Raw genomic sequence first — 17,711 nt, forward strand, 5'->3', positions numbered from 1 at the left:
GCTTCGACTCCAAACAGAATGTTTCTAAAGAGTAAGTCCTGGGCTACACACAGACCGCACGCAATAGAAAAGTTATTCGATAGTGAGTGATTGTGAATGGTTCAGCAGCTAATCAATGGGCTTCTAAATTTTTGCCAGCTTGCACAGGTTGACTTCACTCTGATCAAAGGGCTCTTCAAAGTAACAGCGGTGCGATTAAGTCTGAATAGCAATCGTAAGACCATCGCAAACTGCATTACATATCCCATAAAGAGCTCTGCTGACTTTGTTCTATTGTTCCCCAAAGTATATAAAAAAGTACTACATTCAGAATGGAAGGACTGGGATGGACTGGGGTGCAGGGGAAATACATGGATGGTCTCCTGTATCTCTCCAACTAGCTACTGTATACTGTATATACAGTACATATTGTATATGGGAATGCTTTCCAAATGGAGTTATATTGCTATTAATCCTAAGGTAGAATCCCAGAAAATAAATATTATTGTAACATCATCTAAAACTATCTACGTTATACTGGCCTTGTAATTTGGTTGTTGGACCCCAAACTATCAAAAATGCTATTGTGTTGGCAGCCAGTGTTCTCAAAGACCATGGATTATCCATCATCAGCAACCACAATTCCCCAAGATTCAATTCCCAAATAAAAATGATTCTGTATATAGAGTACTATAAATATATATATTGTCCATAACTTGTTTTCATTGCACAAAACTGGATTTACTTGATTCTATAATTAATATATCTCCCGAAATATCTTGGGGTGGTCTCACATAGAGGAAAAAGCCCTCCGGCATGTAAGAGATATCGAGGGAAATTTACTAAGATGGAAGTTCTATTTCACCTGGGATGTTACTATAGGCAACCAATCAGAATCTACTTCTTATTCAATTAGCACCTTCTAGAAGATAATAGATCGTACCCATAGCAACAGCCCATGTGATATAGAACTCACATCTTAGTAAATTTCCCCTATCTTATCTATTAGAGTTGTAGAGAGATGTAGCTGTGGACATGACCCCAAAAACATCATAAGGTCCTGCCAACTCTGCATAGTATTATCAAATACTATACATGTGTCCTGCTGGAGTGCATAAAGCCCTGGGGCCAGATGCACTAAGCTTCAAAAGTGATAAACAACCAACCAACCAATCAGCTCCTGTCTGACCGTTTTCCAATATAGTCTGTGACATGGAAGTTAGGAGCTGATTGGTTAGTTGGTTATCACTCCCCATTTTTAAAATGTTGAAGCTTACAGTAGTGCATCTGGCCCCTGATCATTTAGAGTGGAAGTAGGAGGGCAGCCATGTTGTTTTCATGGAGCAGTCAGGACGCGATTACACTAGGCAATGAAAGCTTCACACGTGAGGCCTGTGCTGTGTGTGTTTTCTTTCTCCGTTTTCTTCCTAAAATCTGTCTTCATTATTGGTGTCCAACTCGGATAGCTCCTGATCTGAGCAGCTATCAGTATTGTAATCAATCTCCTCTTCGCACGGTGGTTCATCGTCAGTCTCAGTGCCGCTGCAAATGACAATAAAACAGAAATAAGTGACTCACACATGATTAAACATTTCAGATATCAATCCATTTTCAGTACAGCAAAGGGATTAAGCAATTATTCTGTGTAATCACTTAACAGCATAGCAAAATTTATATTCTGCACCAGCATACAAGGAAAAACGGATTATTGTCTTCCATTCTGTAAACTGCTGTTAAACATTTCAGCTTTTTTGTGATCTATTAAGCAGCTCGGCAATTCTTTATATGCCTCGTATAAAAATGATGACCACAATGTGAGGACAAGGAAAACATCTCATATGTTTCTGATTATAAACAATATAATGTATTTAGTGCTATTGAGAATATAGTATATCATTAATACTGTATATCACCTATTTTTAAAATTCTGCTTTCTAAAAGGAAATAAAATATGTATATTTTGTTACCCCTACAATCATAAAGTGTCCGTCCATCTTCGTATTACTTTTATTTATTAGTTTGTACATGCTCCTCTTGAATCCGTTACTAAATATATTGCTCTGTTTTGTTACCATCATCCTGTGCCCTTCTTCATTGTCTTTATATCATTGGGCAATATTGTTTCTATTGTTGCTCTCAGTTTAAAAATAATTGTCCACAATAATAGTAGAATATAGTACATTATTTGTAATGCTCTTACCATGGAGAAGATACCATTTAGTGGCATACTGTACCTATAATGGATGCAAGGATTGCTGTGAACATGTGCCCTGGGTCTAGGTAGGCCCAAACAGCAACACCCTGCACTCATTTCTTAAATACGTTGCCCCTGTAAAGTGAAGTCCTTTGTTGCCAGCAGCAGAGCTGCAATCACTGCGCCATTTTCCCGGTGTTTCATACTGTATATGCGCAGTAAGAAAATCACTGGGAAAATTACGTTAATTTCCCTGAAGACCTGTACATGCCCACAGTTATAGAGTATCCTATTGACCCTAGTGCCCAGAGTATATTATGCTGGCGGCTAGAGAGGAAGGGAGCCAGATGGAGAATGCACACCGGTTCCTTCTTCTTATTACACTCCTGATAACGTCATCATACCTTCCAACATGACCCATTCCAGAAGGGTCAAAGAGCCTGATTCAGGTGTGTTAGAAAGTCTGCAATTTTTGCAGGTGGACAAATCCGGCACTGCAGGTGGGGCAGGTGTAACATGTGCAGAGAGAGTGTTAGGTTTGGGTGTGTTCAAACTGAAATCTAAATTGCAGTATTAAAATAAAGCAGCCAGTATTTACCCTGCACAGAAACAAAATAATTCACCCAAATCTAACTCTCTCTGCACAAGTTACATCTGCCCCACCTGCCGTGCAGCATGGATCTGTGCATCTGCAAAAATGGTACCCTTGCTAACAGGTCTGAATCAGGCCCAAAATTCTCTTTTTCTGGACATCCTTGCCAGCAGCATTGGGGCTGTGGTATAGTCCAAAATTCAAATAGAGGAGCCAAACCATATGCCAGTCCCATTCAGCAATGTTTGGCAGTATTTGGGATGACAGTTGGTGTGGATCCCATATTTCAACTTTGGACAGCAATCCCACCTCTGCATTGTGTTCAGGGGTGCCGCACAGGTGGGCCAGGCCCTGGTAATATGGAGGGGTTGTGCCCACTAGGTGGGCCATGTCCTCAAGGAAGGACATGACCACACCCCTGTAGGGAAAAAAACATGGGAGGGAGAGAGATGACAGAGAGGTGCTGCAGCCAGTGGTGTAGCTATGATGTGCAGTTCCCGCCATTGCTTGGAGGAGCCAGGGTCTGCGGGGCACACTGAGAAGAAAAGGTCTGTACACAGAGTTGGTGCTGGTTGTGCAGGAAGGCAACAGCCGGGACAAGCACTCTCCCTGCTGCTCCTGTCAAACAGCTGACAGGCAGCAGCAAGCTACAGCAGGGTAGGAGAAAGCGCTCCAGCCTGATCCCCCTGGCCGGTCTTCTCTCCCCTCAGATAACAGAGCAGGCTGCAGCTCAGAAGCTTCCTCTCTACATTTCCTCCCGGCCCCCAGATGAAAAAAGAAAAACAAAACTATTCATTTAAGACTGACATTGATGGCGGGAAACCATCTGGTTCTCCCCTTGTACAGTGTAAGTAGCATTACTGTGTGGTGTACAGTGTAAGTGGTATTATGTGTGTGGTGTAAAGGTTAAGTAGCATTATGGTGTGTGGTGTACAGTGTAAGTGGCCTTACGTTGTGTGGAGTATAGTGTAAGTGACATTACGGTGTGTGGCGTACAGTGTAAGTGACATTACGATGTGTGGCATACAGTGTAAGTGGCATTACGGTGTGTGGCATACAGTGTAAGTGGCATTACGGTGTGTGGTGTAAAGTGTAAGTGAAATTATGGTGTAATGTGTGAGCAGCATTATGGGGGGTGCCAGATACTATTTTGGCAGCGGGGAGCTAAATTTATAGTTATGCCACTGGCTGCAGCTCTCAGTCCCTGGCTCTGGCTCAGCAGGTAAGTCATAGTGATCCCAAAAAATCCATAGTCATTGATAGAAATAGATATGAGCAGCAAAATCATGTAATTTTTGCAATCCAAACCCCGAAAGTATGGATTTAAAATGGAAACTTCAAACTGGTACATGATGGGTCCAGAAGAGGTTTTGGTTTGTTTTTCTTCCACAACATTTGTGTGGATTCATATTACTGCCGAACAACACATCTCTAATTTATACAGTATTTGTCAATATCTTGTTTGTTTGTTTATTTATTTATTTATAAGGTTCTCAAGTCCTTTGATATATTCAAGGTTTAAAAGACACATGCCAGCCATTTCCCAGCCTGTACCCCATCTGTACAACCAGACTCATGGCTTTTCAACAGCACTGAAAAGAAAACGGCATTTGTGAATGTAATTTTATACATCCAAGCCTGACATATTTATTAAGCCAGCAAAGTAATTATTAGATACTTGCTTTCCATATCACAGGGAGCAGCTCCCCCAGAGGCAGACTCTAATGTAATACATGTTAATGAAATTGTACGTGCAGAATTTAAATGCAATCACCCTGCATTAGTGTAAGTGAAACACATAGGCGGTAGGCGTTTAATAGGGGTTAGGAAAAGCATTTGACAGTTTCATGTAAACACAAGATATGTGAGCATAGGGGGGCTGATTCATTTACGAGCAAATAAAAAAATACTCTTGTACAAAACATTGAATGAAAAATAAACACAGTGCAGAAGTTTTTGGAACATGAAATATAGTTGCCAGTGATGGTTATCTATGAATATAGAAACTAATAAGCCTACTTTTTCAGAACATTTTTTATGCTGAAAAAGCCCCCCTCGGCTTATACTCGAGTGAGGGTCCCACTTGAGTCAATAAGTTTTCCCAGTTTTTTTGTTGTAAAATTAGGTGCCTCGGCTTATATTCGGGTCGACTTATACTCGAGTATATACGGTAATTTCTTTTGTTTTTTTTCATCGGATGGAAAGATTACTATCGATAGATAATTTACACCTCTGAGTACTTTGTATATGAACCATATTGTGCATATTACCGCACTGTGAGATCATTATCTATAGGTAACTCGCGGACATAAACCCTCTCGCCCTGTGCATACCCCAATACTTATTTACTCTCATACCATCCACTAACTCCATTGAGAATTCAGAGTGATTTAAGCATCCACTCACAGTCACACCCTATGGAAACCTCTTCTGATCTTGGCAGCAATAACAAAGAGGGCCAAACCAAAACCTTATTGTAGACCCTTCCGGGAAGATCTTGTACTATGGTTATGCCATCCTATCAATTATGGATGGTTGGCTCTCACTGTGACCCCCAGAATTTTATGATACTTTAATTAGTCCATTATTTCCTAGTCCATTATTTTACAGTCCAAAATTCAAATAGGGGAGCCCCATCAACTGCCACCACAAATGCTGCCAAACATCGCCAGACAGGACTCACTGACAGCAGGGCCGGATTAAGGAGTAAATGTATGTAGCAGTTATAAGGGAGAAGTGATAAAGTAGACAAAAAAAGGGAGTGAATTTGAAAGGTCAGCGCTCGAGAGGTCAATATGTGAATAAGGAAAGATATACCTTATATACTTGATATACTTATGTAGTAGTACGTTTATTTATAAGGCGCCGCAAAGTGTCCGCAGCGCCGTACATAGCAAACAAAAAACAAATGACAAGGTAACGTACAGGGTGTGTTGAAAAATACAGTATAAATAGGGGTATAGCTGGTAGAAATAAAATCAGCATCAGTTCAGAAGTAGGTGTCAAAATTGTCGAGGAGACTGAAGATGAAGTAGAGGAAGGGAAGAACAGGACAGGAGGACAGGTGAGGTAAAGAGGTAGGGTGAGTACATGAGGCAGGAAGACCCTACTCATAAGAGTTAACATACTAAAAATAGGTGGGTGGACGAACGAAAAACAATAGGATAAGTAGGAACGGAGGGGAACAGAGGCAGGATAGGAGTATCAAAAGAGGTTAGGAGGAGGGATTGGCTAGTCGAAAAAAGTGGGTTTTGAGGGAGCGCTTGAAGGAGGTAAGGGAATCAGAAAGCCTGATGGGTGGCGGGAGGTTGTTCCAGTGCAGGGGGGCAACGCGAGAGAAGTCTTGGACAGGGGAGTGGGAGGAGGTGATTAGGTGAGAGGTCTGTCGGCGGTCAGCGATGGAGCGAAGAGGACGGGAGGGATTGTGGATAGAGATCAGTGAAGAGAGGTAAGGAGCGGTGGAGGAGGAGAGAGCCTTGTAGGTGGTGGTGAGGAGTTTAAAGAGAACTCGGAAAGGAATGGGGAGCCAGTGAAGAGATAGACAGAGGGGGGAGGCGGAGGTAAGGGCCACTGTGGCTGCCTTCCGGAAACGGGGAACCCAGACTGTTGGACTGAGAACATCTTTGCCTGCTCTTTAAGGAGTAATTGTCTTGTGCTTTTATCAAAGTCACTTTATTGTAAGTGCAAGTATTGTATTAAATTCTTTTTACTCAATTGATCTACACCATGCTCTGTTGTATTCTGTCTCCCCTGCTTCATCATTAGGGGAGAACAAGAAGCTTGTGGAAATTGGTACTACAACCTGTGAACCCAGTTAATCAGTACCTCTTGAGTATAAGTATATCAAGTATATAAGGTGTATCTTTCCTTATTCACATATTGACCTCTTGAGCTCTGACCTTTCAAATTCACTACCTTTTTTTGTCTACATTGTCTCTTGTCAGTAGTTAAAGGTGTTTTCTACTGAGTGAATTTGTGTCTAGCTGCACTAGGGGCTTTACTGCGCACTGTTTGGTTGATACCTCTCTGTATTCTATAGAAGTGATAAAGTGCCTGGTACTTTATCCCCGACCAATCAGCTCCTGACTGTTAAGTTTCAGGCTGGGTTTAAAAAGGGACAGTTAGGAGATGATTGGCCAGTGAAGAATAGGCATTTACCACTTCTCCTCCCCTTATCACTTCTTCATACATCTACCCCTAAGGACCATATTGGCCTGGAGCTGAAATGTTTAAGGGCCTATTATAAGAAGTGGAGGAGGTGAGGCCAATACCATTTAGACATGTAGAACCCACAAAAATGACATAATTGCGTGGGAAAAAAGAGATGCTATTTTAATACTTATGATTAATGGACAACCCTGTGGCCAGTTGGTGTCTGGTGATCATCATAACGGTGGCCCTATATTTATGTGGAAGCTTGGAGTTGCAGCTCCATCCACCCCATTGTTAATCTGGCCATGACTGGCAGATTGGCTCGGATATATGAATTTTGGAGAGCTTCAACATATACTATTTTTATAATAAGTACATTTTCATCATTCTATTTTTTTTAAGAGTTGCATGGCTCAGTATAGAGGTTCATTTAAGGGAAAAAAAAAACATCCTTTAATTAAACATCAGACTGACTCAAACAGGCTTTACAACAAATGTGCAAGTAATCTGTTAAACAGATGAGCCACGAAGATGATCCTGAGCTAGAGCTGTACAGAGCATAAAGATTATATACACAGTGTATGGAGATTGGAAGATTCACTTTGACACTGTAACACTGTCTCAATAAATCTGGTGAGAAACCCAGGCTTATTATCACATGCAATATGTATTAGCAATGTAATTTCATACAATTCTAGACGGGCTGGGAATCTGTCAATTTAATGACTGTAAGATGTTTTTTGAAAGGTATTCTTCAATATAAAGGTCTAATACTATAATTCAGTGCAGTGAAATGTCTTATTACTGTATGTAAGGCTATTTTGTATTATACACATGACTTAACCCTTGCAAAGCCAATTTTTGACAAAGGTATTATGAAATGATGAATTTGAACTACATATTAAATTAGATTTAGAAATATGAATCTAAGCATTTAGGATATCCCCTACCACAGGTCCGGATGGAGTCAAAATCCCGGCGGTCGAAATACCGACGCCGGAATCCCAACCGCCGCAATGCCGGCAATTTCTCCCTCTGTGGGTGTACACAACACCCATAGAGGGAGCATAAAATAGTGTGCCGAGCATAGCGAGGCACCAGGCGCGCAAGGGGGGGGACGGACGATCCACGGCCCCCCTTGTCAGGATTTTGGCGGTCGGGATTCCGGCATCGGTATTTTGACCGCCAGGATTTTGTACTGAATCCCACAGGTCCACAGCTAATTACACTAAATTACAATAAAGAATACAGTATCAATGCCTATTTCCCTATAGATTGTAAGCTTGCGAGCAGGGTGCTACTACCTCTATTACGGTCTATTAATACCAAGTTTGTTTTATCACTGTCTCCTATTGTAAAGCACAATGTAATATGCTGCGATATATAAGAAAATGTTAATAAATAAAAATAAATAATACAGCCTTCAAATCTTTTTTATGTGCTTTTTGAAAATCCATCTCATTATTACAGTTTACCCTATTTACACTCACAGCCAGTGAGTGAACCCATTGGTTCACTCGTAAAAGCAAACTGCTTCTTTAATGGACAAAACCATGTGCACTGCAGGGGGGAGGGGGGGGGGGGGGCAGATGTAACATGTGCAGAGAGAGTTAGATTTGGGTGGGGTTTGTATTACAAACTGATATCTATATTGCAGTGTAAAAATAAAGCAGCCAATATTTACCCTGCACAGAAACAAAATAACACACCCAAATGTAACTCTCTCTGCACATGTTACATCAGCCCCACCAGCAGTGCGCATGGTTTTGTCCATTAAAGAAGGAGTTTGCTTTTGCGAGTGAACCAGAACCAGGCCCTATATTTATTTACAGTAAAACTGTTCTTTATTTTACCCTTATGCATCTGGTTGTCTACTTATCATTGATGGGGTAGTGCCTAGGTCCTGTATCACTGCATACTGAAGCAATATATAATGCATTATTAGTCCTGGAGTCCTCCTGAAACCTTGAAAGAAACCCTGAAACTATGCAGATCTTATATCTCCCTCATCAGAAGCCTGATGTGACCGACAAGGAATTCCAATATTTACATCAGAATCAGCTTTATTGGCCAGGTATACTTGCGTATACTAGGAATTTGTTTTCATGAATCAACATGATTAGCTCATATTGATTTGACCCAGAGGGGAACATGCAAAGTCTCCCAATCTTTGTAGGTCCTCCTTTGATGGCTTTTTCATAATGTTACAGAATGGTGGAGGGCTCCATGATCTGCTGCTGATGTCTTGGGATTTCTCTGCCATAGTACTCCATAGATGTTATATATAGAAGGAAACAGTGATAAGTCCTTCCTTTAGCAAAAAAAATAATTATCACAGAATAAACCCAGAGGATAAATGTGCTCTTCTGTTTGACCAGAGAGACAATGGGCGGTATTCAATGTGAATACCAGCGACGTGCAGCGAATCTTGTTTAGGATTCGCTGCACATTCGCCACTGCCCACCACGTTCCGGAGCCTCGACGGCTCCGGTATTCAACGAGTCAGGGGCTCACTGCCCCTGACTGGCGAATTTGTGCTCCTGCGGCGATGCCGCAGGGAGCCTTAGGACGGTGGCAGGTAGGGAGATGGAAGTCTCTCTGCCTGCCCCAGAGCGTATGTGGGGGGGAGGTGGGCTCCCCGGGTGCCAGGCAGCACCGGCTGTCCCCTGGGGGTGCCAGCAGGGGACCGGGTATATTCACTACACCCGATAACGATCGGGTGCAGTGAATATATGAATATCTAATGAGCGGCTCGGCTCTGGGGCCCCCTGCTGGCTGCTGTGTAAAAAAAAATATGTATATATATTTTTTTAAAATTAAATATATATTCATGTGCTTACAGCACATGAATACAAATAGCATGCCCCTCCTCAGAAAAAAATTCCTGATTTTTTGACACCAAATGTAAAAAACAAAACACTTTATTTTAAAAGTTCACATTCCACTTCACCATAAAAAGATAGCGATTGCTACTCGGTGAATCATGGCGAAAAAAAACTTGAAATGTATTCGCCATCTGCTCATTGAATAGGGTGATTCACCGTTTTTGTCAAAAATTCGCCAAACAGCACAAATTCGCCATAAAAACATGGCGAATCAGGCTCATTGAATACCGCCCAATGACTGGATTCTTGTCAGACTTGCTGTAAAACACATGCCCGGCCTGATACTGAGATACACACACACACAATGTGCACACAATGTAAACATGGAGCAATATTTGGCCACTTTGCTTGTGCGAAAAGATGTAGCATTTGTTATACTAAAAGGTGCTGTTGTGATTGGTACAGGCAGTATCAGAGAAAAGCGATGGATGGTGTCTCAGAGGTGGCTAGTAGCACATGCTAAAATGCCGCTTTAAATGGGATGTTGCAAGTGTCAATACAAGCGGCTGTGTGCCCAGGTGCACAGCAGTGGGCATAGGAGGCCGTAGTAAGATAGAGACACTGCACCTTCCACAGGGCTGGAGCAATATTCAATGGTATGATCAATGGTGGTGTATAAGGATGCATCAATTGATATTATAGTTCGCACAGATAAAAGTTATTGTCTAAGGGCCCAAATCGGACCTGATCACATAGCTTCGAATTCACTACCTGGGCAATTATCGATAGACTATGCATGGGTATGGCCCATAGTACGCATACGTGAGGCCATCCTGTGAAAAAATCCTACTACTCTTTTTATTCCTGGCCATATGCAAGTTGATTGACAGGAAGCCGGCATTGGGGGGTGGTAACAGGACATTTCTGGGAGTGTCAGGGAAAACGCAGGCGTACCCAGAGGGAGGGTATGAGACATCAGCTTCGGCCCTGATCTGACTGCTTCTATGGCAGCTGCGGAGTAAGTCCTGGGCTACGCACAGACTGCACACACTGGAAAACCCATCCTATGGTGAGCAGCTTGTGAATGGATTTGCAGCTATTCGCAGGCTGGCAATATTTTTGAGAGCAGTGCTAAGCAATGCACAGTCACTTTGGTGTGGCGGCGTATTCCTGATCACTGGGATCCGGAAATTAGCAGGCTCAGGCTCAAGTCCTTGCACATTCAGCCAAAATGTGCAGTTGGGCGGCAACCAATAGTCACTGCTCTGTACGCTTTTGCGTGCAACTTGGAATAAGCCATTAGTGCATTCACACAGGAGACCCAATTTCATTATGTGTATTAAATTGCATAATGTATTTTACCTTCACAGATCTATCCGAAACTTCTATTTTAGTGGCCCTTTAAACTTAGAAAATGGAATTTGCCTGTCTTACGCTACTTGTCAGAAATAATGGCTATGACTTTATTCTTTAAAAAAAATATGGATTTAAATCAATGCACAGAACATTCTGCAAAATTCAAACATGAATGTATAAATAAAGTAGAACAATTTGCTATTCCTTTCAAATGACTTCTGTAATTGAATAGCTTTCTTTTCAAATCCTTAAAAAGATTTGTGCTGTATTTATAATGTGGATTTAACATTTTATAGGAAACAGCAGTAGGTCTTCTTATGGCAGTAAAACATTGAATATTGAGAACTACAAGAGCAACTTAGCAGGCTATTTAGAATACTTTATTTCTGACTGCTATACAGCAGCAGAATATGATACAAATTGTACAGGACGAGACCTGAAAACTACCGGCTCTGAGATATTATTATTATCATCATCATTTATTTATATTGTGCCAATCATTTTCTGCCGCAGAGCACAGAGAATTTGAAAACATTCTTACTCCTGGCCCATTGGTGCAATGGAAACTTAAAAAAAAAAAAAAAAAGATGTCTAAGGGTAGAATAGATTTAGACCCTACGGATATTTTTTAAAATGTTTTTTTCACCTGCACCCCTATGTACTCTTGGTTTCCTTGCGGTTTGTTATTATCTCCTCATCCATGCTTGGTCGTGAACCTGACCGCAACACAAATCACCAAGGATGCGGGCATCATCTAGCTCGGATTTTGTTGTTACCATGGCAGTATATGCAGAATTGTTTATTGCTACAGTATCTATGACTATTCCTATGTTCAGAAAGTTTTTCATGGGTTCCTTTGAATAGGTACCTTTGTAGTACCCTCTAATCATATAATAATAATAACGATTCTAGGTTTGAGTTGGGCAGAAATCAAGCCAGTGGTGTAACAATAGCTCCGCAGACCCCGCAGGGGGGGGGCCTGTGTAAGTGCGAGCGCCGGGGGTCTGCGGGGCTATTGTAATGCCAAACAAACACACCCCCTCTCCGCCCCACCGCCGCAGCCGCCGCCCATGCACCTGTGACTTACATTCCGCTGTCCTCAGTGCCACAGCCGGCTCCCCTCCTGGCTTCTGCTGAAATGAACCATCATAAAATGTCTGCCCCCATAGAGCAGACAGTTCTCTAAAACTGTCTGCTGTATGGGGGCGAACATTTTGGTATGGTCCGTTTTTCATACCAGCAGAAGTAAGGAGCTGAGCCTGCTGCGGGTCCCTGGCACTGAAGGACAGCAGAAAGTAAGGCACGGGGGCATGGGCAGCGGCGGCAGCGGAGGAGGGGTGTTTATTATCTTTACTGGGGGGGGGGCGCTGCCCGAAATTCGGTGGCGGGGGGTGGGGGGTTGGGGGTACGGTTATGAAAGTCACACCACTGAATCAGGCATATGTACCTCCTGACCTGCATGCATGGGGAAAACATATATACTCATTCAGAGAAGTACGCATCTAAAACTGGCCATACACTTGTCCACTATTCTCCTAATTTCAATAGATTGGGACGAGAAATTGGTTAAAAATTGGCCAAATCAGATGTGTTTTGACATGTGACCTGATCCAAGGTGCAGCTCTATGCACATTGTAATGGATCCAGAGATCCCAAGTGCTGCACATAAGATTAATTGGATCAGGAGGATATGTCAGCACTTGCTGGGAATCGCATACAATACATCATATGCTAAAGGTCCGCATATGTAATACGTAATCCAGCCGCCAGTCATTTGCCGAGGTATTGCATGAAAGGCTGCATGCGATAGCTCAGATTAGTCTATGAGGGCCTTTAAGGTGCATACACACAATGCAATAAAATGAGTGATATTGTTAATTTCATTGCTCTGTTTACATGTTGCACCGGAGGGCCAATGCAAGGTCCCATGATGAGGGCCAATGCAGATTTCAGCATGGGACCGGCTCCCCTCCCACTGTATTCACCCACACTTGCTGATGCCAGTACCCACCAGGTCCCTGCGGCCGTGGGCAGGGGCGGATTTAGGGATGAGGGCGCCCCTAGGCACAACAATAATGTTTACTAAGTAGGACAGTTTATAGGGGCAGTATCTGCATGTCCTATCCATTTACACTCTATTTAAGATGGAATATAGTACAGTACAGTGGATATTTTGCAGTTATTGGTACATTTTGGGCTGACAGTACTATCACAGGCATCCAAGTGCCGCCCCCAAACATGTGCCGCCCCTAGGCACGTGCCTCACGTGCCTAATGGGAAATTCGGCTCTGGCTGTGGGGATCTCATGTGTGTATGCACCTTAATAGTGTGCACACCACGTACAGTATCGTCTTTAGTCTGGTTCACTCACAAAGGCAAATTCCTTCTCAAATGGACAAAACCATGTGCACTGCAGGGGGGAGGGGGGTCAGATGTAACGTGCAGAGTTAATTAGATTTGGGTGGGGTTTTGCTTCAAAGTGAGATCTATATTGCAGTGTAAAAATAAAGCAGCCAGTATTTTCCCTGTACAGAAACAAAATAACTCACCCAAATCTAACTCTCTCTGCACATTATATCAGCCCTACCTGCAGCGCACATGGATTTGTCCATTTGAGAAGGAATTTGCATTTGCATGTGAACCAGAATAAGGACCTATGTGTATGCATAATTCGCTGTTAGTCATCATGGTCACTGTACACTTGCACTGACCCTATTCAAACAGATGTATACAAGTTTATGTCCAACTCTGCATCGTCCATAGATTCGACCACATACCCCTAATAGACCTTTGTACCCCATCAAAGCCACCTCCGTCTCTTCACACATAACTGTAGATGCTCCCAAAATGCATTACACTGTGCAGTACCTGCATTAGTGGGTGCACGCACAGTGTGAAAAAACACACAATTATGCTTATGTATAACCAACAGGTGTGCAGTCACTTTTGCCTCAGTCCAGATATTTGGGTCCTTTAATTTGATATGTACACTCTTTTAATTGAAGCATTTCTTACATATTATTTGTTTTACATTTATTCTTATCAAGCTGATTCTGAAACGCTACAGAATTTTGATATACCTCTAAAATTCTGCTGTGGAACAGATCTTTTTTTATTAAATATCATTCATTGGGTTCCCAATGCTATACCACTACCTACTATATATCATTTACGCTCAAAATATCAGCTGTCAGATTCAAATTTGGAACAAAGACATATAACAACATGGCTTATGCTTTTAACATTTATCTCTTGACCATAATCATGATCAGATGTCACCGTGAACCTGTCTTATCCTTGTGTAACCATCTGATCTTTGTCCTATTATGTGCACACCATTTGCTATGTGATTGATATTCTATATGCAATTTCTCATCTCTTTCAAGTAGCACTCATTCTAAGAGCAGAACTGTCCATCCCTGACCGATGGGGTATGGAAAAGTCATGAAGATGCCTAATAAAGAAAGTGCGCTTATAAAAGGCTACATCCTGTCCAACAATATCCAGAGTGGCATGGAAATAGTTCACTATGTGTAAGTTAATATTTGCAATGTTTAAGTAATGGGTGCTTATACAATGTTAAGCACCCTAATGGGTGCTTACAATGTTAAATGCACCCCCACGCCACCCCCCCACTATAAACGTGAACCCGAAGCGTGGCGAGCGCAGCGAGACCGCGAGGAGCGGTGGTACGCGTCCTACGACCTTTTCATACCCCCACTATCCACGTTGGCGTGGAGTTGAGAATAGAATAGTGTGGCGAGCGCAGCGAGCCACGGAGCCCGAAGCGTGGCGAGCGGACGCGGATACCTGTGAAGCCCGCGAAGGGACGCGTTTACATATCACCATTTTAAGTAGTTTGTATTTTTTAATCATTAGTTATTATTACCGAACTAGTTAAAAGTCTATCAAAATGACAACTTCTGCAATGTACGTTCACTTTGAGATGTGACAGTTTTTACTTCCACTTTGAGCTGTGACCGTTTTCAGCCCACAAACTCTCCACCCTCCCGCTACCTTCAAGCTCTATCTTCGGAGCTCCCTCTCTCCATTTTCATCAAGTTTGAAACAGATCAGTGCCCCCGCAAAAATTGCTTTCACATTGAGGTGAGTAGTAGTTATATATATATATATATATATATATATATATATATATATATATATATATATATATATATATATATATATATATATACTGTGTCGGGAAATGACCAGGCAGCGGCACTCAGAGGAAGTATAATTCAAAACCAAAATCCAACGTTTCGGGACGTGTAAGTCCCTTTGTCAAGGTGTAGGTGAACAATATATATATATATATATATATATATATATATATATATATATATATATATATATATAAAATCATAGCATACAGTATCAATCCATGGGGCCACATGGGTCCAATTCAAAGGCACTCACCAAATTGAAGGAAAGATAAACTTGTTTATTACATCCCCATTTCCAAAAGAGTGGTCTTCTTACATACAAGTAAGTAATTTGGTCGACGTTTCAGCCATGAATGGCCTTTGTCAGGACAAAGCAACTTGTACATCCATTCAGCTACAGAGACCTTGTATCCATTATCACCCAGTTGCCACTATTAAGCCTCAAGTAAAGACATTCCGCTACAGTGTTTCCTGCTTTCCCTCTTTACTAATATGAAGCAGGAAGGTACATCGACAAGATATATAGGCAACTTGGATGCCAAAGTAAGGGAGTGAAAACTCCCTTCTCCGGAAATTCCCCACCAGAGAGCACAGCGCTAAGCTGTGTATCTCCCCCAGCCGGCTCCACTGGGCATGTGTGAGATCATGCTACTATCTCGAGATCTCCAAGGCAACCCAGAACCAACAACCACCTCAAGCAGGAATAGCAATGTGCCTGCTTTAGTGAATGAGTATGACACCTGCAGCTGTTAAATTTGATAGTGCAGGTATTGTTGTAACAGACATTTACACTGATTGTTCCTACATTGCCTACATATACAGTATCTTGTAGAAAGCAGTGCTGATAGAGACGGGGCACATAGCAGCACAAACCACCAAATTAATACATGGGAGGGAAGCAGTATCAGCACATATTGACTATTCCTACATCTACTCAATGATGCATTACATGTGCTTGTGTGCACACAGTTAAAGGGAAGTGCTAGAACATGCACAACATATCTGCAGACAGAGCCATGACTTGTGATCTGCAATGTATGGTGCACCAATACACTAATCTTACCTTGGGCGCTACAGTATAGGACTCCCCTGGGAACCAGGTACTCACTACAAGGGAGGCCGTTTTATGTTAAGGACAAGCCCTTTAAGCCTTTAAACACTGCCATAAATATAAATTTTATGATTATACAAAACTGTCTTATTAAACCTCAGCAAATCACACCCAAGCTCTTATAAGTAATCCTTGACATACCCTTCTTATTCAAATGTATCACCCATCCTTATTTCATGTGGAAGAACCACAAGGTTAGGCAGTCAGCCTTAAGGGTGCAGTTTTCAGACTTAACTACCTCCCATATCCTTTGCAGTTGCCTGTGAGGTAGATTAATCAATATAGACATAGTAAGCAGTCGGATCTGGAAGGAATACTGAATATTTATCTTTAATTAAAATGTATTGAAATAATATTCACTTGCAGGAACATCTCTACTGCATTTTGTTTTATTGTATTTGTCTGCTCCAGAAGGCTTGATGTGAGCCTCAGTGCATTTAAGAGGCTTCAATGTCAGATTAATATTTAAGAATCTATTTCATTATGCTGGGCTGCCTCTCTAGTTAAAAAACATGAGGATGTGTAACAGTCAGAGAAACAGTTCAGCTTATGAACTAAATTAGCCATTCTGTTCACAGGCAAGTTTTTGACCTTCACAAATAACTTAAGAGCCTCCCAAGGAGGAGACAGCTGCATACTAACAAAGTGACTGGGTCAGTGCAATGCAAGAGGGATCACAAGTACAATAGGAAGAAACAATATGGATTTTGTCTTTCTGCACATCCCTGCACCTGACAGACAGTGTGGACAACAAGGGGAAAGACAGCAGCCGAAGCGGTGAGCTTCAGATCGATCAAAGGACCTGCTAAAGAATTCAGATGTAGAATAACTGACACAATAAACAAATAATAAAATAAATGGTGAAAGAAATTAAAAATGATACATTATGGGCAGTATTCAATGCTCCCGATTCACCATTTTTTTCGGCGAATCTGACACCCTATTCACTGTTCTCCGAAAGTAAACAGTGAATGCCGGCCAGTTCTCCGTTTCATGCTCAGTGCAATTCACTGATGTATTTCACTGTGACTCGCCGAGAGTGTATTCAATGCTAGGAAGGCGAACTGCGTTCAGCATGATTTTCGCCATGATTCACAGTTTTGCATTCAACATCTTTTTAAGGTGAACTGGAAAGTGATCTTTTAAAATAAAGTTGTTTTTTTTTTTTGGTGTAAAAAAATCAGTAATTTTATTTTGTGAAGGCGCATGCTATTTTTATTTATGTGCTTTATATATATGAATATATATTTAATTTGTAATTTTTTTGACACATTTGCCAGTGGGGGGCGAGGAGCCTCTCATTAGATATTCACTGTACACTTGTCCCCTAAATACA

General features: G+C 41.8%; 1 protein-coding gene across 1 annotated transcript in view; it reads right to left on the reverse strand.

Moving 5' to 3' along the window:
- Nucleotides 1-1,199: 1,199 nt before the first annotated feature.
- AGBL1 (AGBL carboxypeptidase 1) overlaps nt 1,200-17,711 on the reverse strand; it is a 535,096-nt gene continuing 518,584 nt past the window's right edge. The window contains exon 22 of the mRNA XM_083184211.1: nt 1,200-1,521. Coding sequence (XP_083040337.1) covers nt 1,407-1,521 — 115 coding nt within the window. The 3' untranslated portion in view covers nt 1,200-1,406. The remainder of the gene's footprint in view (nt 1,522-17,711) is intronic.

Source organism: Crinia signifera, chromosome 4 (assembly GCF_055691185.1).
Source record: "Crinia signifera chromosome 4, ASM5569118v1, whole genome shotgun sequence".
Taxonomy (NCBI): domain Eukaryota; kingdom Metazoa; phylum Chordata; class Amphibia; order Anura; family Myobatrachidae; genus Crinia; species Crinia signifera.